Source organism: Muscardinus avellanarius (assembly GCF_963383645.1).
Source record: "Muscardinus avellanarius genome assembly, chromosome: 10".
NCBI classification, from domain to species: domain Eukaryota; kingdom Metazoa; phylum Chordata; class Mammalia; order Rodentia; family Gliridae; genus Muscardinus; species Muscardinus avellanarius.
In genome coordinates this window covers 81,267,515-81,294,686 of record NC_137796.1, presented here as the reverse complement: position 1 = coordinate 81,294,686, position 27,172 = coordinate 81,267,515, and the positions used below count along the sequence as shown (strand labels likewise).

The following is a 27,172-nucleotide window of genomic DNA, read 5'->3' as shown; positions in this document are numbered from 1 at the left end:
TTCTTGTGGTGGTACTGGGGATGACTCAAGGGCATTTTATCTCCAAGCTACATCTCCAGTGTTGTTGTTTTTTTTTTTTTTTTTTTTTTAACAGGTCTGGGGATGGAACCCAGGGAATTCTACCTCCAAGCTATACCCCCTGCCCTATTTTTTATTCGTTATTTTGAGACAGGGTCTCATTAAGTTGCGGAGGGCCTCACTAAGTAGCTGAGGCTGTCTGTTGAACAGTCATCCTCCAGTCTCCACCTCCCAAATGCTGGGATTACAAGCATGCACCACCATGCCCGGCCCCCAGTGCTATTTCTTATTCCTTATTTTGAAACAGGGTGTCACTAAGTTTCAGAGGGCCTTATTAAGTAACTGAGGCTGGCCATGAACCCTAATCCTCATGTCTCAGCCTCCCAAGTGCTGGGATTACAAGTGTGCACCACCACATCTGGCTTCCTTCCTTCCTTCCTTCCTTCCTTCCTTCCTTCCTTCCTTCCTTCCTTTATTTATTTTTGTGAGTCTGGGGATGGAACCCAGGGGCATTCAACCTCCGAGCTATACCCCCTGCCCTATTTTTTATTCTTTATTTTGAAACAGGGTCTCACTAAGTTACGGAGGGCCTCACTAAGTGGCTGAAGCTGTCCGCGAACCATGATCCTCTGGTCTCAGCCTCCCGAATGCTGGGATTACAAGGTGTACCACCACACCCGGCTTATAAAGTAACTATTTTCTTGAGTATATATATTGATGTGTAGTGATCTTTTTATAAAAATTTTAAAAGTGTTTTGAACATTGCTAAATAAAAGGCTATTTTTAGAACCCTGATGCAGTAACCAGTCTGCCTATTTCCTTGATAATATATCAAGACAGCAAGTATTTCCTCTATTCCTCTGACGTGCAGGGTCTTGAATGGATGATAATCAAAAAGAGAATGGAGGAAGTTAGAAACATAACTGACCTTATCATTGGTCTTCGATATGTTGTAAGATTGCTTAGTATTTATTTATTTATTTATTTTGGTGGTACTGGGGGTGGAACCCAGAGGCTTTCTACCTCTGGGCTATACTCCCAGACCTATTTTATATCTTATTTGGAAACAGGATCTCACTAAGTTGCTGAGAGTATCAATAAGTAGCTGAGGCTGGCTTCGAACCTGTGTGATCCTCCTGTCTCAGCCTCCCAAGCGCGGGGATTATAAGCGTGTGCCACCATGCCTGGCTTTGCTTAGTATTTAGAAAAATGACTACAGATACCAGTTGGTTTTTTACTTTTCAGACTTATGCATTATCCCTTTACATTAGTGTTTCTCAAAGTGCTTAAGATGCAGATTACTGAGCATCTCTTCTCCCACCCCCAGAAAGTGTGGGTCTTGGGTACAGCAGAGAATCTGTGTGCACCACCACATGTGGCTGACAGCAATATTTTTCTTGAGGAGTACAAGACAGGTATTTTGTAGGACATCCGTTCATGTGAATTTTCCTAACATTTTCTCATCATGTGGCCGAGGTTATTCACTTTGGGCAAGAAAACCATAAAGGTGATGAGCCTAGCTCAGGACACCACAGTGGGCCATTCCTTTTTTGGGGGGTGGGTACTGGGGATTGAACCCAGGGGTATTCCACCTGTAAGCTACATCTTGCTTTATTTATTTATTTATTTATTTATTTATTTATTTATTTGAAACAGGGTCTCATTATGTTGCTGAGGGCCTAAGTTGCTGAGGTTGGCTTTGAACCTGTGGTCCTCCTGTCTCAGCCTCCCAAGTACAGGAATTAAAAGTATGCACCACCACGCCTGGCTAGACCTTTCTTTTTTTTTTTTTTTTTTTTTTTTGGTGGTACTGGGGTTCCTGGAAGCCCTTCTTCCTCCGGGCTACACTCCCAGACCTATTTTATATTTTTGAAACAGGGTCTCTTACGCCAGCACGGCTGGCTTCGAACCTGCACAATCCTCCTGTCTCCGCCTCCCAGGCGCCGGGATTACAAGCGTGCGCCACCACGCCCGGCTAGACCTTTCTAATACATGCTAAGCTGCTATTCCCCTTCGTTTGTAGCTTAAGGTAATTCATCGTGACCTATTTTGAATGTAGAAAGTTGAATGTAGATGGTTAATCTCTCTAGCCATTCCTGTGTGATTCTAAAGCCAAGGAATAGTAAAGATGGTAGTTAAGATTTACTGAGCGCCAACTGTGTGCCTGGTGCAGTGCTTCACCTTTTACATATAATGTATATCATTCAAATTCTTTCCACAACATAATGAGATAGGTACCCTGGGGCACAATCCTTTATCCCCAATTCCTGGGGCCAGATGTGTTTGAGAACTTAGAATTTGAGGGTCTTGGCAACACCTTCAAATCAAGCACAGTAATCTTTTCTGTGGTATAGGGTATGAGTCTGCATCCTAAAATGGCACATGATAAAGATGGATACGCCTATAATCCCAGTTCTTGGGAGGCTGAAACAAGATTACAGGTTCTAGGTTAGCTTCAGAATAAATTAATATAAAGATATGTTTGAGCCGGGCGTGGTGGCGCACGCTCGTAATTCCCGCGCTTGGGAGGCGGAGACAGGAGGATCGCGCAGGTTCGAAGCCAGCCGCGCTGGCTTAAGAGACCCTGTTTCCAAATAAAAATGTAAAAATAGGTCTGGGAGTGTAGCCCGGAGGTAGAAGGGCTTCCAGGAACCCCAGTACCCCTCCCCCCCAAAAAAGAGATATGTTTGTGTTTTTTTCTGCCTGTGTGTGTGGTGGGGGAGGCTAGTACTAGGGATAGAACTCAGTGGTATTCTACCTCTGAGCTATAGGTTCAAACCTTTTATTTATTTTTATTTTATTTTATTTTTTATTTTTTTGGTGGTACTGGGGGTGGAACTCAGAGGCTTTCTACCTCCAGGCTATACTCCCAGACCTATTTTCTACTTTTATTTGGAAACAGGGTCTCACTAAGTTGCTGAGAGCCTCACTCAGTAGCTGAGGCTGGCTTCAAACCCACGCGATCCTCCTGTCTCGGCCTCCCAAGCGCGGGGATTACAAGCGTGCGCCACCACGCCCGGCTATCAAACCTTTTATTTATTTTTAATTAATTAATTCTACAGTATTGGTGATTGAACCCAGGGACATTCTACTTCCAAGCTACACCCCCAGCCCTATTTTTTATTCTTTATATTGAAACAGGATCTCACTAAATTGCAGAGGTCCTCACTAAATAGCTGAGGCTGTCCGCGAATCGCGATCCTCCGGTCTCAGCCTCCTGAATGCTGGGATTACAAGCGTGCACCACCACGCCCGGCTTGTATTCTTTATTTTGAAACAGGGTCTCACTAAGTTACAGAGAGCCTTACTGAGTAGCTGAGGCTGTCTGTGAACCACGATCCTCTGGTCTCAGCCTCCCAAATGCTGAGATTATAAGCATGCGCCACCATGCCTGGCTAACTTTTGTTTTGAAACAGTATCTTGCTAGATTGATGACAGTCTCACTACATTGCTAATGCTGTCTTCAAACCTGCGATCCTCCTGTCTCAGCCTCCCAAACACGGATTACAGGCATGTGCTACCATGCCTGGCTTCGATCCAAACTTCTTATGGTCCTATAAACACCTTTAGCCTCTTCTCCTTTCCTTTCCCCTCTTCCTCCTCCTTCTTTTTGAAACAGGGTCTTTCTAAGTTGCTGAGGCTGGTCTCAACCTGCGATCGATTCTCCTGTCTCAGCCTCCCAAGGACTGGTTCTTCCTTTTAGGTAGAAGCATCTGATTCCTGAGTGTGGATGGTGAAGCGTCCTTTTCTTTGCCCCATAGTTATTTTCCAGTTTGGAGATTTGAGAAGAAAGACTCAGACTGCAATAATCATCACCTACTTATGTCATTTTAATGATTCCTGACTTAGAAAGCCCCTGACCATCTGGACTGTCATTGGACACCAGGATGATGGAAATGATGGAGCGCCTATTGCACTGAGCGGCAGTGTACTGGAGGGAGAGCTGTGTATCAGCGCGAAATCCACTAACAGCCCTGCAAACCAAGGCACTAGGTTGATCCGAGATGAACAAAACACTGTGTAGAAAAGGAGAAGATATGCAAGTCCACTGGGGGCTTGGCTGCCCCTGGCATTTATAGTTGAAACCACAGAGTAGAAATGAACGTTATGTTTTCCCTTCTGCAGTGGCAGGTTCATAATAACTACACACCAAAGCAGTTAGAACGATTAGCTGGTTCTTCTAAGAAGCCGGAATGGCTGGAGAGTGGGAAAGAGGTAGGTTGAGAGATTGCTGCTTTTTGGTCACAGACAGAACCATGTGACTTTTGTAACTACGAACATGTATAGCTTTAATGAAAATTACAAATCTAAGGTAAAAAAAAAAATCAAGGTCACTCAATTGGTAATGGGCAGAGTCAGGGTTCAAATTCCTGACTTTTTTTTTTTTAAACCCAAAGGCATTCTACCTCCAAGTTATACCCCCAGCCCAATTTTCTTTCTAATTTCTAAGTTATGGAAAGCCTCACTAAGTAGCTGAGGCTGGCTGCTAACCTGCGATCCTCCTGTTTCAGCCTCCCAAGTACTGGGATAACAAGCATGCACCACCATGCCCAGCTTAAGACTCTTGACTTGTGACTTGGAGCCCACGTTCAGCCCAGCCCAGCCCAGCCTGGCTTCACTGGGTGATTCTCCCAGGAGGCGATCCTCCCCATGCTCTAGTTGCCAAGTCTGAGCTGGCTTTGTGCTACAATGTCTTTCCTGAAGCCACAGATCCAGAGACACATAGGTTCCTCCATGCATGAGAACAACAGTAAAGAGGTGCTAATTCTGAACAAGAGGAAGGGCACTGTATCAAACACTTTTTATGAGTCATGTCACTGAATCCTCTCCACAACCCTAGGAGACAGCTATTTTTATTACTGTTGATGTTCTTTCAAGGAATCTCTACTAAACCAATTTAGATGAACCTATGCCCATATCGTCTGGCTGGTACCCACAGAGGCCAATGTCTGGATCCAGAACCCAGGCTCAGAACCTGCACAGAATCTTGGGACTCAATCTGGACCCGAGCCCAAGGCTGGGTCTCCCTTCAATTTGGGCTGACTTGCCCTATAGACCCTGGGCAGGTTCTTTTTTTTCTTTTTTTCTTTGGTGTTGCTGGAGATTGAATCCAGGGGCATTCTACTCCTGAGCTATACCCCCACAGCCTGATTTTTTATTCTTTATTTTGAAACAGGGTCTCACTAAGTTGCAGAGGGCCTCACTAAGTAGCTGAGGCTGCCCGTGAACCACGATCCTCCTGTCTCAGCCTCCCAAATGCTAGGATTACAAGTGTGCACCACTATTCCTGGCTATTTTCTTCTTTTTAATACACAATTTCCTTTAAGAAATTGGATTGAATCGAAATCTACATTTCAGATAATGCCAGGAACTAGCAGGTTAAGGTGTATGAGTGCATGAAGCTGGTGGAACTCAGGAGTGGTGGGGACTCTGATGGACCAAATTGTTTGTGTACAAGCTACAGGTTTCAAGTTTATTTTTAAAATGTAAGGAGGGATGGGGGCATAGCTCAGTGGTTGAGTGCTTACCTGGTATGTGTGAGGCCCTGGGTTTAATCCTAGCATAGGAAAAATAAGTAAGAAAGAAACAAAAAAACATTCCCACAGCTGCCAATTTGCAACTGCTTACTAAAGAATCTCTCAGCAGGCGTGGTAGTGCACATCAGGAACTCTAGTACTTGGGAAGCATCCCAGCATTTGGGATGCCTGTAATCTCAGTACTTGGAGTATAGGAGGATCTGCAGGTTCGAGGCCAGCCTCAGCAACTTCGCGAGACCCTCATTAACTCAGAGAGACCTTGTTTTAAAATTAAATCAAGCAGGGCGTGGTGGCGCACTCTTGTAATCCCCGCGCTTGGGAGGTGGAGACAGGAGGATCGCACAGGCTCGAAGCCAGCCGCGCTGGCTTAAGAGACCCTGTTTCCAAATAAAAATATATAAAATAGGTCTGGGAGTGTAGCCCGGAGGTAGAAGGGTTTTCAAGAAGCCCAGTACCACCAATAAATAAATAAATAAATAAATAAATAAATAAGAAAGCCAGGAGGCGTGGTGGTACATGTTTGTAATTCCAGTACTTAAGAGGCTGAGATAGAAAGTTCACAGGCTCTTGGCCAGCCTCAGCCACTTAGTGAGGCCCGCCACAAATTAGTGAGATCCTGTTTCAAAAATAAAAAATAAAATAGGGCTGGGGATATTCAGAGTTAGAATGCCCCTGGGTTAAATCCCCAGTACCACAAAAATAAGTAAATAAGTAAGTAAATAAACAAATAAATGGGGTCTGGGGGTATATGTCAGAGACAGAATACCCTTGAGTTCGATCCCCAGTAACACACACACACACACACACACACACACACACACACACACTCACTCATATCCTTTCCCACTCATATCCTTTCTAAGCTAAAATAGGTTTAGTAGTTTGAATCACAGGTTTAACTGCAATGACATCATATTAAGACACTCCATGTAGATCTCTGATTTAGCATCAAGAGGTATTTCAAAATTATTTTTGTTGTATGTTACAAGCCAGGCTAATGGGCAAACACTGAAAGGCCAGGATAGGAAGATACCCCCAAATGTGTGCAGTGCTCAGCCTGGAAGCTGTACCTGGCAGCCCTAAATTGAGGGGAGTAGATGACCTCTGGACAGAAGTGACCATGTGCAAAGGCTTCTTCACCGGGTAAGTTCTCTGAGTGGGAACCCTGGGAGGCTAGTTCATCTGTAGGGCACAGGCCCATTGAAACTACCCACTTCCAGGCGGGGTGTAACTCAGTGGTGGGGTACTTGCCTAGCACGCACGGGGCCCAGGGTTCCATCCCAGCACTCACTGCAAAAAAAGAGCCAATAAATTGTGTGCAACCAAGGACAGGACTCATGGAGGAGGGACAGCCAAACAGTTCAATATCCAAAGCGGAGTGAAAACTCGGACAACAGCAATGAGTGATGAGGGCCAGGAGGTGCCAAAGGCAGTGGACTGGGCAGGGCCACTTCAGCAGAGTGGCTGTCAGTGTTCCTGACAGGCTGCTACTTCTTTTTTTTTTTTTCTTTTTGGTGGTACTGGGGATTGAATCTAGGGGCATTCAACCTCTGAGCTATATCCCCGGCCCTTTTTATTTTTTATTTTGAAACAGGTTCTCACGAGGTTGCTTAAAGTCTCTCTCCGTTACTGAGGAGGTCCTTGAACCTGCAATCCTCCTGTCTTAGCCTCCCAAGTACTGGGATACCACCACGCCCGGCCCAGGCTGCTTCAGAGCCATTGAGACAAGGTTCAACCCTACCTAGGGAGAGCAGGGATCGGGGCAGGACAGAGAGAATCACAGTACTGTAGTTTATCCATTTATTTTTTTATTATTATTTTTTTATGGGTCTGGGGATGGAACCCAGGGGCATTCGACCTCCGAGCTACAACCCCTGCTCTATTTTTTATTCTTTATTTTGAAACAGAGTCTCACTAAGCCGCAAAGAAACTCACTAAGTAGCTGAGGCTGACCAAGAACTGCCATCCTCCTATCTCAGCCTCCCAAATGCTGGGATTACAAGTGTGCGCCACCACTCCCGGCTTACAGTACTGTAGTTAGACCGGAGCTGACTCTTAAACATCCATGTGTTAAAGGTTTGTCCTCAGCTTGGTGCATGGGAGGAGGTGGGGGCTAGTGACTCACATCACTGGAGGTGTTGCCTCGAAGGGGATTGTGGGATCCTGGTCTCTTTCTCTTTTTTCCTACTTCCTATGTTGCTACAGGCCCAAAGCAATGGGGCCAACCAACCATGGGTTAAAACCTCAAACCTTTTCTCTTTATAATTTGATTATATCTCTAGTATTTGTTACAATAACTGAGAGTTGACTAAAAAAGCAGCTTGGAAAAAGCAAGGCTTCCTAATCTAACTCTTTTTTTCTTTCTTTCTTCCTTTTTTATTTTTTGGTACTGGATATTGAACCTCAGGGCATTCTACCTCCAATTTATACCCCCAGCCTTGTTTTATTTTTTATTTTGAAACAGGGTTTCACTAAATTACTGAACGCCTCGCTAAATTGTTGAGGTTGTGTCTGAACCTGTGATCTTCCCATCTCAGCCTCCCAAGTACTGGAATTATAGGCATATGCCAGCATGCCCAACTGGCATCCTAATTTTTTTTTCAGTACTGGGGATGGAATCCAGAGGCTTTCTACCTCTGAGCTATACCCCCAGCCCAATTTTTTTTTTTTTTTTTTTTGGTGGTACTGGGGTTCCCGGAAGCCCTTCTACCTCCAGGCTACACTCCCAGACCTATTTTTACATTTTTATTTGGAAACAGGGTCTCCTAAGCCAGCGCGCGCGGCTGGCTTCGAACCTGTGATCCTCCTGTCTCAGCCTCCCAAATATTGAGATAACAGGCATGTACCAGCACACTTGCCTGATACCCATTTATTTTTATAAGTATAGTTCTGTAGGTTGGAAGGCCAACAGGGGTCTCAGTGGGCTAAGGTGAGGCCATCTTCCTTCCCAAAAGTTCAAGAAGAATTTGCTTCCTAAGTCAGGCTGTTGGTAAAATCCAGTCCCCTGTAGTCCCAGGTCTGAGGCCCCGCTCGTTGCTGGTTCTCAGCCATAGGCCACCCTGGGCTCTGGAGGCCGCTGTCTGGTCACTGCACAAGGATCCTACATCCCAGAGGCAGCAAGAGCAGCAGCAGTACTCTCAGGCTGTGTGTGTAAGGCATGTATGAAGCGTAAATGAATGTCAACGTCGTGTTTAGACTTGAGTCCCATCCCCAAGACATCTCACTATGCATACACAAACATTCTAAAATCGGAAAGAATCCTTCTCGTGCTTGGAATTCCTCTTGTGCTTACAGATAGAGAAGGTTCTCTGCCTCTAAAGGCCTGTGTGATGAAAATGAGCTCACCTATATGATACTCTGTTTTCGGGTCCTTAATTACACCTGTGGAGTCGCCTACCGTGAGTAAAAATGCACAGGTTCCACTGTGAGACTGTGCGTATGTTGGAGGAGGGGCATCACTCTACCATCTCGTCCCATTCCAAGCTTCTCAGCCACTCGGGGAACACGCAGCAGGAACGCCAGCCAGCTCCTGGTCCACTGCGGCTGCGCATGAAGCCGCCCTCTGCAAATACGTCCCTCCCACTAGACTCTCCACTCTACACGCACTCAGCTTCAGCCCACCAGTGCTGCCGAAACCTCTGCGTTAGCTCGATGTGAAAGAGATCACGCGTGTTCACCTGAGCGCCGGGCACCTGCCTTGGAGCAGACGCTGGGCCTGTTCTGTTTTTTGGATAAAGCATCATATGCGATCAGACCCTTACCAGGCGTTGTTAGCTCACTTGGTAAACATTTACTGAGGTCCGACTGTGTGCTCAGCATTGTTCTTGGGGTGAAGTGGGGGAGGCCTACAAAGAATGCTAAGCTATGGGGAAGCTCACAGTTGGGTATGGGACAGAGAGCCAGGTAAACAAAATGCAGGGGCGGCAAAAAATAACACAGCAAATGATTTGTGAGCTATGTGTGTAGGGTGTGTATGAAGCGTCATGCGAATTTCCTATTTAGACTCGGGTCCCATCCCCGAGACATCTCACTCTGAATGTGCAAATATTCCCAAATCCCAAACACTCTGGTCTCAAGCATTCTGGATGAGGGACACTCAATCCGTACAACCAAATAAATCTAATAAATCTGCCTGAAAGTCTAAAGAAAACTTCCCAGAGGAGGGCATATCTGGGACTTAAAGGATGAGGAAGAGCAGGGCAGGCGGTGTGGTGGTACACATCTGTAATCTCAGTACCTGGGAGGCTGAGACGGGAGGATCACAGGTTCCAGGCTGGTCTCAGCAACTTAGAGAGGATCTCTGCAACTTAGTGAGATATTGCTTCAAAAAAAGAATAATAAAAATAGGCATGGGGTGTAATTTGGAGGTCAGATGGCTCTGGGTTCTACCTCCGGTACAAAAAAGTACAAAAAAAAAAAAAAGTTAAGAGTTTGGCAGAGAGACAAAGTGGGAGAGGCATCCCGGGGAAGGGAGGCAGCGGGCTGAGCAGGGCAAGCTGTCAGGCTCAGCGGGACTTAGCCGCAGGGAAGGAAGCGGCAGGACCAGAGGTCTGATGAGCTTTGGCTCTGGGCCGTGTGAAAGTGCTTGGGTTTCAGCTGAGAGTAACATAGAACAAACAAAATTTTTGTTTATTTTGATGCTGGGGATTGAACCCAGGAGCATTCTACAACTGATCTATTTCTCCATCCCTTTTTATTATTTATTTTTAATTTTGTGGTACTGGGGGTAGAACCCAGGGGCTTTTCTATCTCCGGGCTATACTCCCAGACCTATTTTATACTTTATTTGGAAACAGGGTCTCACTAAGTTACTGAGAGCCTCACTCAGTAGCTGAGGCTGGCTTCCAACCTGTGAGATCCTCCTGTCTCAGCCTCTCAAGCACTGGGATTACAAGCGCGCGCCACCACGCCCGGCTCCCTTTTTATTTTTTATTTTGAGATAGGGTCCTGCAAAATTGCTCAGGCTGGCCTCAAACTTTCAATCCTCCTCCCTCAGTCTCCCAAGGAGCTTGTATTACAGGCCTGTGTCATCACGCTCAGTGAACAAACGGTTTTTAAAAATGCAGAGCGGCGTGGTGGCGCACACTTGTAATCCCAGCATTCGGGAGGCTGAGACAGGAGGATCACAGTTTGCAGACAGCCTCAGCTACTTAGTGAGGTCCTCCGCAACTCAGTGAGACCCTGTTTCAAAATAAAGAATAAGAAATAGGGCTGGAGGTGTAGCTCGGTGGTAGAATGCCCTGGGTTCCATCCCCAGTACCGGAAAAAAAAAAAAAAATGCAGGGTGAAACAAGAAGCAATTGGCCTTTTAGAAAGAACCCTGGGTGCCAGGAGTGGTGGTGCATGCCTGTAATCTCAGTACATGAGAGAATGAAACAGGATGATCCCAGGTTCATAGCCAGCCTCAGCAACTTCGCGAGGCTCTCAGCAACTTTGTGAGACCCTGTTTCCAGGCATCGTGGCCCATGCTCGTAACCCTAGAATTTGGGAGACTGAGGCAGGAGGATCACAGGTTCGCGGCCAGCGCAGCAACTTAGTGAGGACCTCCACAAACTTAGAAACCCTGTTTTAAAATAAAAGTGAATAATAAAATAAAAATAAAATAAGGCTGGGGGTATAGCTCAGAGGTAGAACACCTGTGGGTTCAATCTCCAGCACCACAAAAATAAAAATGAAAGAACCCTGGAAGCCGGGCGTGGTGGCGCACGCTTGTAATCCCCGCGCTTGGGAGGCTGAGACAGGAGGATCGCACGGGTTCGAAGCCAGCCTCAGCTACTTAGTGAGGCTCCCAGCAACTTAGTGAGACCCTGTTTCCAAATAAAATATTAAAAAGGTCTGGGAGTATAGCCCGGAGGTAGAAAACCTCTGGGTTCCACCTCCAGTACCACACACACACACAAAAAAAAAGAACCCTGGAGAGGCTAAATCTCCTAAGGGCCATGACTGGGCCTGCACAGTTCAGGATAGAGAAGGCGGCCTCAGAGACAGCAGAGGCAGTGGGGAGAAGGGGGTCATATGGAGAGCGACCAAGGAGACAGAGACACAGGAGCGGACTGCAGAGGAGCAGAACAGGGGAGTGTCAAAAATGACCAGGGGAATGTTAGCTCCCCCGACCAGGGAGGGTGTTTAAACAGATTCCCCAAAACAAACCCGAGGAAGAGGAGGAGGAGGAAGAGGAGGAGGAGGAGGAGGAGGAGGGGTGAATGTGCAGCAGGAGAGAATCCAGGCTAGGGGTGTCACGTTACTATCAGCTCTGATGGTCCAGCCAGGCCCCATCCTGGAATATGGACCTGGGGGGATGGGACGGGGGACGGGGACAGGAGAGCGCCAAGTCACTCCCAGGCTTACGTCGGGAAGTCCCCCGACAGCCACTGGCAGTTCTGGTAGAGAGCTGGCGTCTGGAGACAGGGCTTCCTTGGTGTTCCTCACTGTCCAGCTTAGCCCTTTACAGTTCAAAGGTCAGAACCAGGACTAAAAATGGCTGATGCTCATTCGGTTTAGTTTTTGGGGACACTCTACTTCTGAGCTACATCCCCAGCCTGATCTTATTTTTCATTTTGAAACGGGGTCCTGCTTAGTTGCCAAGGCACCTGGTCTCAAACCTACGCTCCTCCTGTCTCAGCCTCCCAAGTATTGGGATTACAAGCATGTGTCACAATGCCTGGCTTCATTCAGTTCTTTATGCAAAATATTTCTCAGTTTTCCACATACCCTTATCGAGTGTCACTTGGGGCCAGATACTGAACAAGGACACCTATATGGCAATGATTAATAAGGCACTCTATAGCCGGGCGTGGTGGCGCACGCTTATAATCCCAGCATTTGGGAGGTTGAGACAGGAGGATCGCGGTTTACAGACAGCTTCAACTACTACTTAGTGAGGCCCTTTGGAACTCAGTGAAACCCTGTTTCAAAATAAAGAATAAAAGCCAGGCGTGGTGGCGCACACTTGTAATCCCCTCTCTTGGGAGGCGGAGACAGAGGATTGCACAGCCTCGCTGGCGTAGGAGACTCTGTTTCCAAATAAAAATAATATAAAAAATAGGCCGGGCGTGGTGGCGCACGCTTGTAATCCCCGCGCTTGGGAGGCTGAGACAGGAGGATCACACGGGTTCGAAGCCAGCCTCGGCTACTTAGGGAGGCTTTCAGCAACTTAGTGAGACCCTGTTTCCAAATAAAATATAAAAAAAAGGTCTGGGAGTATAGCCCGGAGGTAGAAAGCCTCTGGGTTCCACCCCCAGTACCACCAAAAAAAAAAATAATAATAATAATATAAAAAATAGGTGTCTGGGAGTGTAGCCCAGAGGTAGAAGGGTTTCCAGGAACCCCAGTACTACTACTACTACTACTACTACTACTACTACTACTAATAATAATAATAGTAATAATAATAATAAAGAATAAAAAATAGGGCTGGGAACCGGGCGTGGGGGCGCACACTTGTAAGTGTGCATTTGGGAGGCTGAGACCAGAGGATCGCAGTTCGCAGACAGCCTCAGCTACTTAGTGAGGCCCTCTTCAACTCAGTGAGACCTGGTTTCAAAAATAAAGAATAAAAAATAGGACAGGGGGTGTAGCTTGGAGATGGAATGCCCCTGGTTCCATCCCCAGACCCCACCCACCCAAAAAAAAAAATAGGGCTGGGGGTATAGCTCAGAGGTAAAATGCCACTGGGTTCCATCACCTGTACTGCAAAAAAAAATAAAAATAAAATAAAAGGCATTCTATATGCACACACACACACACACACACACACACACACACACTTTGTTTTTTTATTTGGGTTGGGGAAGGCTGGCTGGAGATTGAACCCGGGGCTCTGCACATGCTAAGCACCCACTCTACCACTGAGCTACACCCCCAACCTCAACATACATTTTTTATGCCTAGTATATGCCCAACCCAGAGGGCTGAAATCCCTGAGCTGAACTATTGCTCCATTACTCCAAGGGAAGCTCCTGGACATGGGTCATAGAAGGAACCACAGAGTTCACAGCTGGGTATCTCGTTCTGAAGGATTATGGAAAGTAGGAGGGACAAATGGAGCATCAGTTGACACATACCCAAGGCAAACCCAACTGAGAGGCGTCTGCCTTCCGCTCATTACGGGAAAGGAGACATTCGACAGCTCACACAGCCACAAATCCTCCATGGCAGGCTGGTCCCAGGGACCATGCAGCCAGCGAACAATTAGTGTACATTCATCTACTACTCGTGAACTTTGGGGTTTCCAGATTAGGACCATCATGAAATATGATTCTGAATATTCTAAATGTCTCTGAATATTCTAAATGTCTCAACGAACCCGTTAGGAGGCCAGCATTTCTGTTATCTTCCTTGATGACACCCCACATTCCCAGATCCTCACGGCAGCTCTTCATGGTCCCATCCTTTGCAACTTGATCTAACTCTTTGCAACACGAGCCAAGCCTGAGATAACAGGCTCCATGCACGCACTCCTAGCTCTTTGATTTTCTTTAAACGGGACTCTTTTGAGCCTGGAGACATACCACCTTCTCTCCATCTTTGAGAACTTTTTTTTACCACCTCGTCTATTTCGTATTTAACGGAAACCCTGAGTCTTAGCAGGTGTAAAGCCCTGTGCTAGGTGATGGGGCACCACACTAAAAGACGAAGAAGAAACTCTGGGCCCATCGTCGCCAAGGGAGGCAGACCCAAGACACAGATGAACAGAAGCCAAGGACAACATGCTAAGTGTGGGCTAATCATAGGGCTTGACTTCCCGGCTACAAGTTACAGCAATACTGGGAACAGGCTGCTTGTACGTGCATGATTCATCAATCAGAAGCTCCCCCATTATAGGGCAGGAATGTTTTCAACAGGAGGCTGTATTTGAGAGACCTCAAAGGAGAAGGAGACACGGGTGCCTAGACACTGCCTTCTACTCCCTGGGAGGAGTTGTGTGTGTCTCTCTCTTTTTAACCTCTTCTATTTTGAAATATAATACAAATACAAAAACCTGTACAAAACAAAAATGTACAGCTTAGTGAATTATCATAAACCACTATCTAGGCTAACAGAATGCTGGCCCGAGCTCAGTTGCTTCCCTGGCCTACCCTCCCAATCGCTCACCTGCCCTGCACCCAAGCATAACTTGGGCTGGATTTTCATGGTCATTATTTCCTTTTTTTCTTTGTAGATTTATTATCTAAGCAACCATCTCTGAGTGCCAGTTTCAAAAATAATACCTATTTTTTTGATGTTAATATAAAGAGAAGCGTGCACGTATCCTTTAGTGTATGACTGTTCTTTAACTGTATGTTTCTAAGACGCATTCCTATTGTTAAATATAAGTAGAATTTATTCATTTTAACAAGTGTATAATATTCCAGCGAATAATTAGTGTACATTCATCTACTACTCGTGAACTTTGGGGTTTCCAGATTAGGACCATCATGAAATATGATTCTGAATATTCTAAATGTCTCTGGATGCTCGCACATGCCTTCCTGTTCAGCACATAGGCGGCGGTGACATTGTTGCATTGTGTGCCTATCTGCAACCTGAGAATCTACAAGACTGTTTTCCAATAGTTGCAGCACTGTCCAGCCCTTCAGCAGTACACAGAGCATTTGCATCGCTCTGTAGTCCTACAGATGCCCGGCCATCTTGTCGTCGTTTTGTTGCTGTTCCACTTTTATTTCAGCCATCCTGATGGGCGTGAAGTACTGTCATTATAATGTTAATGCACATTTTCCTGATTACTAAGAGGTTGTACCTTTCCATATGGCCAGTTAGTTGTGTATCCTCTTTCATAAAGTGTCTCCTACTTATTTTTCTAGTAGGTTGTCTTATCTTAAAATTTTTATATATGATACATATATGATATATAAATATATATATATTTTTTTTTCTTTTTTTGAGATGAGTCGTACTAAGTTATCCAGGCTGGACTCAAACTCCTGGGCTCGAGAGATCCTCCTGCTTCAGCCTCTTGAGTAGCTGGGACTACAGGCAAACGCTCCTGTGCCTGGCTGAATATAGATCCTTTGATGGTTATGTGTGTTGCAAAACTTTTCCTCTGGGAAGAATTTTAAATATGTAAGTAAAGTCAATTGGAAAAGACTTTTTTTAAGAAAAGGAAATCTCTGTACCTTTTTTAAGTTACTATCCATAGACCAGGCTTCAGCTTTAAAGGGAGATATAATCCCAGTGCTTAGAAGGCTGTAAAGGAGGATCCCAGATTCGAGGCCAATCTCAGCAACTTGGTGAGACTCTCACTAAGTAATCTACCGAGACCCTGTTTCAAAATAAAAAATAAAAAGGGCTTCGGGTAAGCCGGGCGTGGTGGCGCACGCTTATAATCCCTGCATTTGGGAGGCTGAGACCAGAGGATCGCGGTTGCGGACAGCCTCAGCTACTTAGTGAGGCCCTCTGCAACTCAGTGAGACCCTGTTTCAAAATAAAGAATAAAAAATTGGGCTGGGGGTGTAACTCGGAGGTCAAATGCCTCTGGGTTCCATCCCCAGACCTGCAAGAAAAGAAAAAAAAAAAAAAATAGGGCTGGGGGTATAGCTTAAAGGTAGAATGCCCCTGGATTCTATACCTGGTACTACAAAAGAAAGAAAGAAAAAAGGAAAGAAAGAAAGAAAGACTAAAAAAATGGAACATCTGGAATTAGCCAGGCCAGGCTCAAACCTCATTTCTGCCCCTTTCTGGGTGCTCTTAGGCAAGTCACTAAGCCTCCCTGAGCCCTACTGTACCATATTTGAAAACGGGCACAATCATCTATTGCGGTTGCTCTGGGGCTTAGAAGAGGTTATGTGTAAACATGCTTTACAAACAGGGTTAGCTGATGTCAAATCAAAAGCAATACTGGCTTCCTGGACAGCGCAGACGGGTTTCCTGAGCTGTCTCAGAGCAGTATTAGCAGTGACCTTTCTGATCCAAAAAACACGCCGTTCTCTCTTCCGCTGTCTGAGCCTCAGATACCTTAAATCCAGGTCCCTCTCCCCTCCTAAGCCAGACTGTACTGCCTGGGGCTGGGAACAGGGCTCCTCCCTGCCTGCCCAGGCAGGAAAACAGGAAGCAGCCTCCACCCTGTTGGGAGGTGGACCTGGCAAGTTCCCTTTCCTAGGTGGGCATCTCTCCAGGCCATCAGTGCTTCTGGATACAGCGACAGACTGACCACAGGCCCACGCACCACCACGTTGGGCTGCGCCCCACCACGCCCAGGGAGTGGAATAAATGGGTCAATGGCTGGAACACACAATACAGCCCTCATCGGTGCCTCACAGGTGGCCAGGCAAGAAACCCTGCCGGTGCCCAAGCGGGACAGGGAATCTGCTCTCCTGGGCCACATGCATGGCCACATCTTTTCTTAAGGTGTTTCTGAGAGACCTACAACCCTGATACCTGGTCCCCTTGCCACATACTGGGGCATCTGGAAACTCCTCTCAGCTCTGTAGTAAGGACAAGCATTTCTCCTGAGCAGCTGAGAGCTCAGGAGAAATGCTTGTCCTTATTACACAGTGTGGAAGCTGCTTACAGGAATTTTATGAGCTAAAATATTTAAGAGCTGGAAGGACCTTCTGAAACCTTTCCCCGCTTCTCATTTTGAAATGAGAAACTGGGCAGCAGAGCTAGACTGTCTCATTCTGGGAGTTAGGGGGGGTCTAGGATCACAGGCTGAATATCTCTAATCCCAAATACATGGGACCAGAACTATTTCAGATTTTTTTCAGGTTTTCAAATACTTCCATGTATATATAATGAAATCTCTAAGGGAGGGGACTTGGATCTAAACATGAAATTTAGTTTCATATGTGCCATAAACACATGGCATGAAGGTAATTCAACATAGTATTTTTAGTAATCTGGAGAAAGCGACAGCCTCATGGTGTGGGAAATCTTCTACTTGGATTTGACAGCATTTTGGATTTCAGGTTAGGGATGCTGGACTCATTCATTGCACGCAGCCTGGTATCTATCCCTTACCCCTGCTGTAAACTCCTGCACATGAGCAATGCCAGCAGCCACATCTTCGTGCCCAGGACAAGACGCCAGTCCTTCTTCCTCCCTAGTGGCACCTTCTAGCACAGAAAGAGCCGGCCTCCATCAGAGAGAAGCCCTAGCAAGGCCAGGACCACATTTCAGGAATGCTAGTAAAGTGTTCTCAACTTTACCAAAAGTCAAATAATCAACCTCAAGCCCCCAGTCTGTTTCTAGACCGAGGAGGCTCTCTCCTGAGTGGTTCCATGCCTAGCTCTTGGGGAGCTGGCTGGAGGCTTCCCTGACACAGGGCCGGCGCCTGGTAAGAATTAATCACTGGAGAAATGAAAGAAGACAAAGGAAGCCAAGCATAATGGCACACACCTGTAATCCCAGTACACAGGCGGCTGAGACAGGAGGATCGCAGGTTCCAGGCAGCCTCAGCAACTTAGCAAAATTGTTAAGAACCAAGAAAGACCCTGTTTCGAAATAAAAGGTAAAAAGGGGGGAGGAGGCAGAGGAAGAGTCCCTAAAATGTAGAAAAGTGTCCTCCCCACACAAAGCAGGGAGAATGCATATATAGAGCAGCTCCTCCAACCGTTGTTGTTTGGTACTAGGGATTGAGCCCAGGGGCATCCTACCTCTGAGCTATATACCTAGCCTGATTTTATTATTTTATTTTGAAAGAGGGTCTCATTAAGTTGCAAATGGCCTAAGTTGCTAAGGCTGGCTGCCAACCTGTGATCCTCCTGTCTCAGCTTCCCAAGTACTGGGATCATAAAGCGCGTGTGTCATCATCACCACACTGGACTCAACTGGTGTTCTTTTTTTTTTTTTTTTTTTTTTTTTTTGGTGGTACTGGTGATGGAACCCAGGGGCCTTCTATCTCCGGGCTACTACACTCCCATACCTATTATTTTATATTTTATTTGGAAACAGGGTCTCTTAAGCCAGCTCAGGCAGGCTTCGAACCTGCGCAATCCTCCTGTCTCAGCCTCCCAAGCGAGGGGATTACAAGCGTGCATCACCACGCCCGGCTTAACTGTTGTTCTTTTTTTAAGACAGGGTCTGGCTATGTCACCAGGCTGGCCTTGCATTCCAGGCTCAAGTGATTTTCCTGCCTCAGCTTCCAGGGTACCTGGGAATACAGGTGTGTGCTACGATCCCCGGCTTCTCGAGTTATTTTGTGTCCACACATCTGGCAAACAGGTACGGGGACCGCCTCCTACGAGGACCCCCGCTGGACAGTGAGATCACAGCCGGCCAAGATGTCTGCTTGGGTGAACATGACAACATACCATGGCCAAGGGCCCCAGCTCCCTTAAACACGTGATCGGGCTGCAGTCAGAGCGCAGGAGCTGTCTAGTCTAAGTGAAGGCCGGCAAAGGGCGGGGACCAGGACCCCTGATAGAGCCACACTTCCATCACGCAGCGTCTCAAGAGCCAACACGGGTTCTGTGTGTGTGGAGGGGTGAGGCATACTGGGACTGAACCCGAGGGCTTTCTACCTCTGAGCTACACTCTAGCCCTATTTTATTTTTTTATTTTAAAATAATGTCTCACAGCCGGGCGTGGTGGTGCACGCTTATAATCCCCGCGCTTGGGAGGCAGAGACAGGAGGATCGCGCAGGTTCGAAACCAGCCGCGCGCGCTGGCTTAGGAGACCCTGTTTCCAAATAAAAATGTAAAAATAGGTCTGGGAGTGTAGCCCGGAGATAGAAGGGCTTCCAGGAACCCCAGTACCACCAAAAAAATAAATAAATAAATAAATAAAATAAAATAATGTCTCACTGAGTTGCTGGGAGCCTGGCTAAGTCGCTAAGGCTGGCTGCAAACCTGCGATCCTCCTGTCTCAGCCTCCCAAGTACTGGGATTACAGGCGTGTGCCACCGTGTACAGCTTAGCAAAGGTTCTTGAAAAGGGGGAGTCGCGGGAGCAGTGTCAGCATGATGCATCCGTACAGGCTGCTGGGGGACAGGGAGAATGTGGGATGGCAGCCATTGGGGCAAGAGGTAACCTGGGCAGGCAGTGAGGAGCAGAGGTGGGAGGGACAGAGGCACGTCATAGGGAGGCACAGCAGAGGCAAAAGAATGCAGCTGGATAGATGGGCAGGAGAGCTGACACCAGAACGACGACGGGGACCCACGGCGGCCACGGGGCCTGGGGGCGTGGGGTTGTGTCTGGAGGGAAGTGGTTACCCATGAGGGAGATGTGGGGAGCCGGTGTCGTGGAGGTGAGAACAGAAATCATGAGATAGAGGTGATGGCGGAGGAAGTAGATGGCAGAAAGAGAGAAGTGGGGTGAAGACAGAGCCATGGGGACCCCAGCATCGGGGCGGGAGAGGAGAAAAGAAGAAGAGAACAGGGAGTCACCAGGAGGGACAAGAGGGTCAGCAACAGTATAGAGCCACGCACTAGGACTGGTTTCTCTGGGTTTCAGTACAACTTCTCTCACTTACTTGAGAATCTTAAGCTAGTGACTAACCCCTGGCAGGTTCGATTTCCTCCTCTTCAGAATAGGAATCACAGTTTGAACATCCCTAATCCACAATTTCAAAATCTAAAATGCTCCAAAATCTGTCCTGATCTCTTGTGATGAGTCACAGTCAAAGCACAGAGGCACTAAAACTTATATAAAATTATATCTACCCGCTAGGTGTGGAGGCACATACCTGTAATCCCAGTACTTGGGAGGCTAAGACAGGAGGATCACAGGTTTGAGGGCAGCCTCAGAAACTCAGTGAGACCCTGTTTCAAAATAAAAAGTAGAGGAGAGCTAGGAGGTATAGCTCGGGGGTAGAATGCCCCTGGGTTCAATCCCTTGGATAAACACACACAAAAAATTACATACATGAAACAAATGAGTTTTGTGTCTAGACTTGAGTCCTATCCCCAAAGTATCACATTATATATATGCAAACATTCCAAAATCCAAATCTAAAACCATCTGGTCCCAAGCATTTCAAGTAAGGGAGACTCAACATGTCTAATTTATAAAAAATGCAAAGACCGAATGGGTCAGCTCCTGAAGGGCCTGGGGCATCTTGGTTTCCTGGGCAGAGCCTGGTCAACTGAGCCATCCCAGACCCCGCAGGGTACCAGGGTCGTGGGAGGTCACTGGGCCCAGAGGCTACCCTGGGAAATACCTGGGACTTTACAGAGTGTCGACAGTCACCCCAGACCTACTGAGACAGAGTCCCTGGAGGGTGGGGCCCAGGAAAACAGCACCCTTTTTTTAAAAGCTTTCCAGATGTTTCTATATCCTATCCTAAAACTTTGCAGGTGGTGAGTCTAAAGCGGAGTAAAACACCACCAACTTAAACATGGAGGAAAAGCCTTTGCTATCTGATTTTTTTTTTTTTTTTTTGTGGTACTGGGGTTCCTGGAAGCCCTTCTACCTCCGGGCTACACTCCCAACCTATTTTTACATTTTTGTTTGGAAACAGGGTCTCCTAAGCCAGCGCGCGCGGCTGGCTTCGAACCTGCGCGATCCTCCTGTCTCTGCCTCCCAAGCACGGGGATTACAAGCGTGCGCCACCACGCCCGGCCATCTGATTTTTTTTTTGAGACAGGGTCTCATTATATTGCTCATGCTGGCTTCAAACCCCAGGGCTCCAGCCATCCTCCACCTCCCCTCCCATCCCCCTAGCTCAAGCGGCTGGGACTGAAGGCACATGCCACTGTGCCCAACTGCCATCATAGTGAGACCCTGTTTCAAACTAAAAAATAGAAGAGAACTAGGAGGTATAGCTCAGGGATAGAATGCCCTGCTTTTGAGGCCCTGGCCTGTCTGCTTACCTACTGTGTAACCCTCCCTGAACCTGAGCTGCAAAGATAAATAACAATAAAACAAAGAATAAGGACCCGAACTAAGCTGGGCACGGTGGCCCACGCTTGTAATCCCAGTACTTGGGAGGCTGAGACAGGAGGATCCCATGTTCTCAGCCAGCCTCGGCTACCTACTGAGACTCTGCAATTTAGTAAGATCTTGTTTCAAAATAAAGAATAAAAAATAGGGCTGGGGGTATAGCTGGAAGGTAGGATGCCCCTGGGTTCTACCCCTAGTACCGCAAAAAAAAAAAAAAAAAAAAAAAAAAAAGAATCTGAGCTACTAAATGAGATAGTAGATATAAATCACCAAGACTGTTCCTAGTACCCAGGAGCTACTAAATGAGATAGTAGATATAAATCACCAAGACTGTTCCTAGTACCCAGGAGCTACTAAATGAGATAGTAGATATAAATCACCAAGACTGTTCCTAGTACCCAGGAGAAGAAATACTTGTTTCTGGCTCTTCCTCTCTAGAACCCAAATCTCCAGGCTCTTCCTGGAGCATGATTCCTTAAGATCCTTCACTCCGTGATAGGCTCCACCCCAGGAGACGGTGGCTCTCTGAGGGTTTAGCTCTACCCTTCCTCCAGTCCCAGCCCTCACCTACTAGAGAGCCATGATGATCAACCTCCAGTGTGCAGTCCTGCCAGCTCTGGCTAAAAGGCAGCCTCTGATTCAGAGGGTCTGGGTGGACCTGAGATCCAGCCTTGGGTCCTAATGCCCCACGGCTAAGCTGGCGCTGCAGGTCCCAGGTCCTCTGAGGGGTCGGGCGTCCTGCCGTGGTCAGCCCACCCACCTCCTTGCTGACTCACAGCAGCTCTGGGACCGGTCTCTCGGTCTTACTCATCTCTGTGTCTCGGCTACTTACTTCATCGACTTGCTCCCTAAAGGGATGCTGAAAGAATAAACAAACCACAGAGAAAACCATATTCTGGCTACATGAATGCAGTCCGGGTACGCTGTTAGGCTGTGCTTGGCAGCCCTCTGGGTTCCTGCCAGAATTGCCTTCTTATCTTGGTGGGCGTGAGACCAGTGTGGTGGAATGCGCCTGCGACTTGCAGCCTGGAGTCCTGGCTTTAAATCGCCACCCTTTCGCTCACCACCAGGATGACCCTGGGCAAGCTGCCAAGCTTTCTGAGTCACCAAGTCCTCACCACAAAAATGACAGTGATCGTACCTAACCACTGTGCAGCCCCCCGGTGATGGCTGACAACGTGCTCATGATCCGTAAATTGTAAAGTGGCCCCAGACGAGGTATCATTACAGCAGCTGTCTCTCTAGGCAAGAACTACCTTTCACTTCCCTAGCTTCTGAAGGTTGCTTGTGATGTGTGGGGTGGGGTCCTGGTGGGAGACAGGGCTGTGGCAGCAGCGGGGCCTCGGGCAGGGCAATGGTCCCCACTCTGGCAGGGATGGTGGCCATGTGAAGTTCGAGGGCGGTGTCAAGGGAGTTGAGGAGGGCAGGCTTCCTGGAAAAGGCCGGCAGGAGCGAGGAAGCAAGGCTGGGCTGAGGGTACAGGCACTGACACAGGAAGCCAGGCAGTGATCAGAGTCCACTGATGGACAGCAGCTCCTTGCTGAGCGTGTGGGGGACAAAGCCCCACAGAGCAGGAGGGAAGTTGGAGCCATTAGGACAAAACGTCAAGTAGTTACAGATGTCTCCAGTGGTCTAGTTGTCTCCAGTGGTCCAGGGTTGATGTACCATGCGAGCCCCAAGCTACTCTGCTGGTGCTACTTGAACCATACCCCATTTGCCATTTACCCAGTGCCCCGAGCATCTGAGGATCCAGAAGTCACAGCCCTGCCCTCAGGAAGCTCAGAGCCTACTGAGGCCCACACAGAGAAAAATGATAACCATCCAGGGCCCTGAGACCACTAACTCTGCCCTCTTTCCACCTCGGCCATTAGTCTCAGCCAGTTCATTTCCTCTGTACCTGCTTCGGATGTTTTCCTGCCTCCAGGAGTTTCTCTCTGCCATTCTCGATTGCTGGAATACTCCATCCCTTCTCTAACAGGCCAGGCAAGTGCTAACTCATGCAGAAAGGCGTGCTGCTGCCCTGGCGATGGCGCCTCACGTTCTCCCAGTCCACAGCCTACTCGTTTTCCTGGCACTGTGGCAATTACCCTCTTACCTGGGTACCTCTGCTGAAAGTTCATCCCTGCCTGGACCACAGATTGAACCTAGGGTATTCTACCTCTGAGCTATACCCCCAGGCTTGTTTATTTACTTACCTGTTTATTTTGAAACAGGATCTCAGTAGGTTTCTGATAGCCTTGCTAAACTGCTGAGGGTGGTCGCAAACCCTGTGATCCTCCCAGGTACTGAGAGGGGCCACCACACCCTGCCGCGAGTTACACTTTTGTTCTCTTATGTTTCATCCCCCCCCCAAGATCATAGCAATACTCACAGACACGGTACTCTGCAGTTTAAAAAATTTACCTTCATGCATATTATTTAATTTAATCCCCACCATAAACCTGCAATGTAAGTATCACCTTTTTTTGTGTGTGTGTGTGTGTGGTACTAGGGGTGGAACCCAGAGGCTTTCTACTTCCGGGCTACACTCCCAGACCCATTTTATATTTTATTTGGAAACAGGGTCTCACTAAGTTGCTGAGACCCTCACTAAGTAAGTAGCTAAGGCTGGCTTCGAACCTGCGCGATCCTCCTGTCTCAGCCTCCCAAAGCGTGGGGATTACAAGCGTGCGCCACCACGCCCAGCTTACCTTCACTTTTAACAATAAAGAAACTGTGGCTTAAAAGGTTAGACAATTAGCCAGGCGTGGTGGTGCATGCCTGCAATCCCAGTACTTGGGACGCTGAGGCAGCTTTGAGGCCAGCCTCAGTAACTCAGCCAGAGGCAGTTTCAAAATAAAAAATTTAAAAAGTGCCGAGGGTGTAGCTCTCGGAAGTAAAATGCCCCTGGGTTCAAACCCCAGAACAAAAAAAGGAAAGAGAGTTAGACAACCATCCTGAGGCCACACAACCCATATGAGTTACTCATGCCCCGTGTCTTCCAGCTCCAGGGCCAAGGCTCTGCCCAGGGCCCAGAGGCAGCAGTTGAAGGTTGGGAAAACTTCCAGCTGTGCGACCTCAGGCAGGTTACTAAACCTCTTTATGCCTCAGTTTCCTCAGAACAAAATGTGGCTGAAACCCACCTACCTCAGGGTCCTTGTCAAGATTAAAGAAGGGAACATAATAAATCACTTAGAACGCGGCAAACATGATAACTAGTTACAATTATCATTATACCTTTGGTGATGCTCTTGGTCTCTTCACTCATTAAAGCTTTTTTCTAACTCATTTTTATATCTCATAATATCTTTGATAGGTAGCCAGTAAAAAAAAATAAATCCTTGCAGATTGACTAATGCTAGGTTAAAGGACTGCTCCCTTTTTCTTGACTCTCCTACTCCCCTCAAGAGTTTCAACAACAGGGGTGTGTGGGGGGGGTATAGCTGAAGTAAAGAGCTTGCCTGCATGCACCTAGCACGCAGAAGGCCATTTCCAGCACAGAAAAGAATGAATGAGTTTCAACAACAGAAAAACTCTCTTTTCCTCTTCCAGTCTATGTCTCCTACACACACACACACACACACACACACACACACACACACACACGGTCTGTTACAAATCTAGTCAATTACAAGTGTTCCACAGAATGTAAAACACCAGAAAACACTGACCTACGCTCTCCTGGCTGGGCTGTCCCTGGATAGCTAGGGGACATGCCAGTCACGGCTGGAAATGTTCACAAACCTAATTTCTATCATTATAATGGGTCAAACTCTCATGTGTTATTTTTCTATTGCTCCAGTTTTTACCTGTCTGAGACTCTAGAAGGAATGCGTTATTATAAAAGAATAGCTACTTTTTTTTCTCTTTCAATTAAAAAAAAAAGGAAAAAAAAGAAATATACACTGTTTGGGGAGGAAGAAGCCTCACGTGACCAGGCAGCTAGTTGAGGTGGCAATGCCCATGCCAAAGGCCAACAGAAAATGTTCCCTCTTTTCAGGGATCTGCTCGTGAAGTCAGAGAACAAGCCCCAAACTCGGCTGGACCTGGGGAGGCAGAGTGGACGGCCATCTCTTCCTCCCCTCCTGGGTTAGGAGGGCCCTACTTCACACCCTCCAGACACCCAGGGGTGGGGCCAGAGTTTCAGACTTAAAAGGAGGATAAAGTCCCCTAGGGTGTGCGTGTAGAAAGCTTTATTCTTTGAAGATTCCATTTATAGAACACCCAGTCAGGCCCTCCCTATCTTTTCTATCTTTTCTACTTGTAGAACACAACAGGGGAAGCAGCCTTTGGCAGTGGGAGCCCAACTGGGTCTTCAAAGATTCCTTCTGGAGAGTGAGAGTGGGAACAAATCTGCTCATACAACTTTGGCACTGGGATTAAAAGACGCATTTGTACTCTTTGAAATGGATTTTACATACAAATGAACTGACGAATACCATAAACATGTCAGCTTTATTCAGTCCAATCAATACATCAGGCATTAAAACTCCGAGGTAAAAATGGATTGTGTCTTTTTGTTGTTGTTGTTGTCGCTGATGACAGGGAGGAATTTTGGCCCACAGGCCTGGTCAGGCCAGACAAATAGGGCATTCTGCCTATAAACTGTCAGGCTTATCTTGGGGCAAGAAAGCAAAACCCCAAATCAGGGCTCGGTTTTTCCCGACAAGCAGGCTAGGCACCCCATTCGGGCCCCTGCCTGCCCATCCCGCCCTCCTCCAGCCCCCAAGTCTTTTTCCAAACTCACACTTAGCATTTCCTACATTCCTTCTCACTGTTCAGACCCCTTTGGCCATGGCCGGGCCCGCGGAGGCCGACAGCTGGGGCTGGTGAGAGCCAAGCGAGAGGCACCGAAAAGGTTGGTATTAAGGAGTGAGGGTCAGTCAGTTCAACCAAGAAGCGATCGCGAGGGGAAGACAGGTCCCCTACACTTCACATCCTCAGGCCAGCGCTCCCAGACTTAAAGATCCAAGTTAAATACCCGTCCCCGTGCGCTTCCCCTGCCTAGGGCACCCTTTCCATCGCCTCTTTTCGGTGCCACTGGGACCCCTGCCGGGTGTCCGATCGGCCCCCTCCCCTCCGATGCCCGGATCCTGCCGCTCCTCGGAGCCTGTCCCTATCCCTCCCGCCTTGCTGGTCCCCCAGGCCAGCAGGGATGCCCCAGGGCCCCAGACCTCCTGGGATCGTCTGCATCTGAGAGCACGATGCCCCCGCTCACGGCCCCCAGGTCCCGTCCTTTCCCTGGCCTGCAAGACCCCTACTCCCTTCAAATCCCCTCCGGGACACTGCGTCTCTCCGAGTGCCCCAGCGATGCCCAGGATCCCGGTCCTCACCTGAGTCCGCTCGAAGCTCTCGCGCTCCGCCGCCTCCAGCCCCGCGCCCACCCCGCGCCGGCTCAGCACCTTGGGCAGCGGGTTGGGCACCTGTTTCATGGAGTTGGCCATCCGATCCATGTTGCTTCACAGAGTCGAGTCAGGGGCCCTCGGCCACCCGGGATCCCCGCGGCGCCGCCCGCCCCGCCCTACCCGCGGGGATCCGGCGCTAACGGGATGGCTCCCGCCTCCTACTGGCTGAGAGCGCTGTCCGTCTCCCCGAGGCCCCGCCCCCGCCAGGAGGCTTCCCCGCCTGCCCCCGCCTCCCGAGCCTCTGGGCTCGCGCGGCCCGGCTGGCCCCTAGGGGCCGCAGGCGCTCCGTGACTGGCCCGGGGGCCCGTCCGTCAGCGCGGCCCCGCCCCGGGGAGGGGCCTGAGTGGGCCGCCCCGACCTGCCCTCTCTCGTCCCACCTCTGCTCCCCGCGCGCAGCCTCCGCTTCCAGCCCGC

General features: G+C 48.2%; 1 protein-coding gene across 4 annotated transcripts in view; it reads right to left on the bottom strand.

Moving 5' to 3' along the window:
* Positions 1-26,806, bottom strand: part of HIP1 (huntingtin interacting protein 1) — a gene marked incomplete at both ends in the record, with an annotated part of 194,370 nt that extends 167,564 nt beyond the window's left edge. For 3 of the 4 annotated variants that reach the window (XM_080703238.1, XM_080703240.1, XM_080703239.1), the window contains one exon: positions 26,687-26,806. In XM_080703238.1, the coding sequence (XP_080559364.1) occupies positions 26,687-26,806 (120 nt within the window). Of the gene's footprint in view, positions 1-26,639 lie in introns of all 4 variants that reach the window. The other variant, XM_080703237.1, reaches the window with a different exon arrangement.
* Between the last annotated feature and the right edge of the window lie 366 nt (positions 26,807-27,172).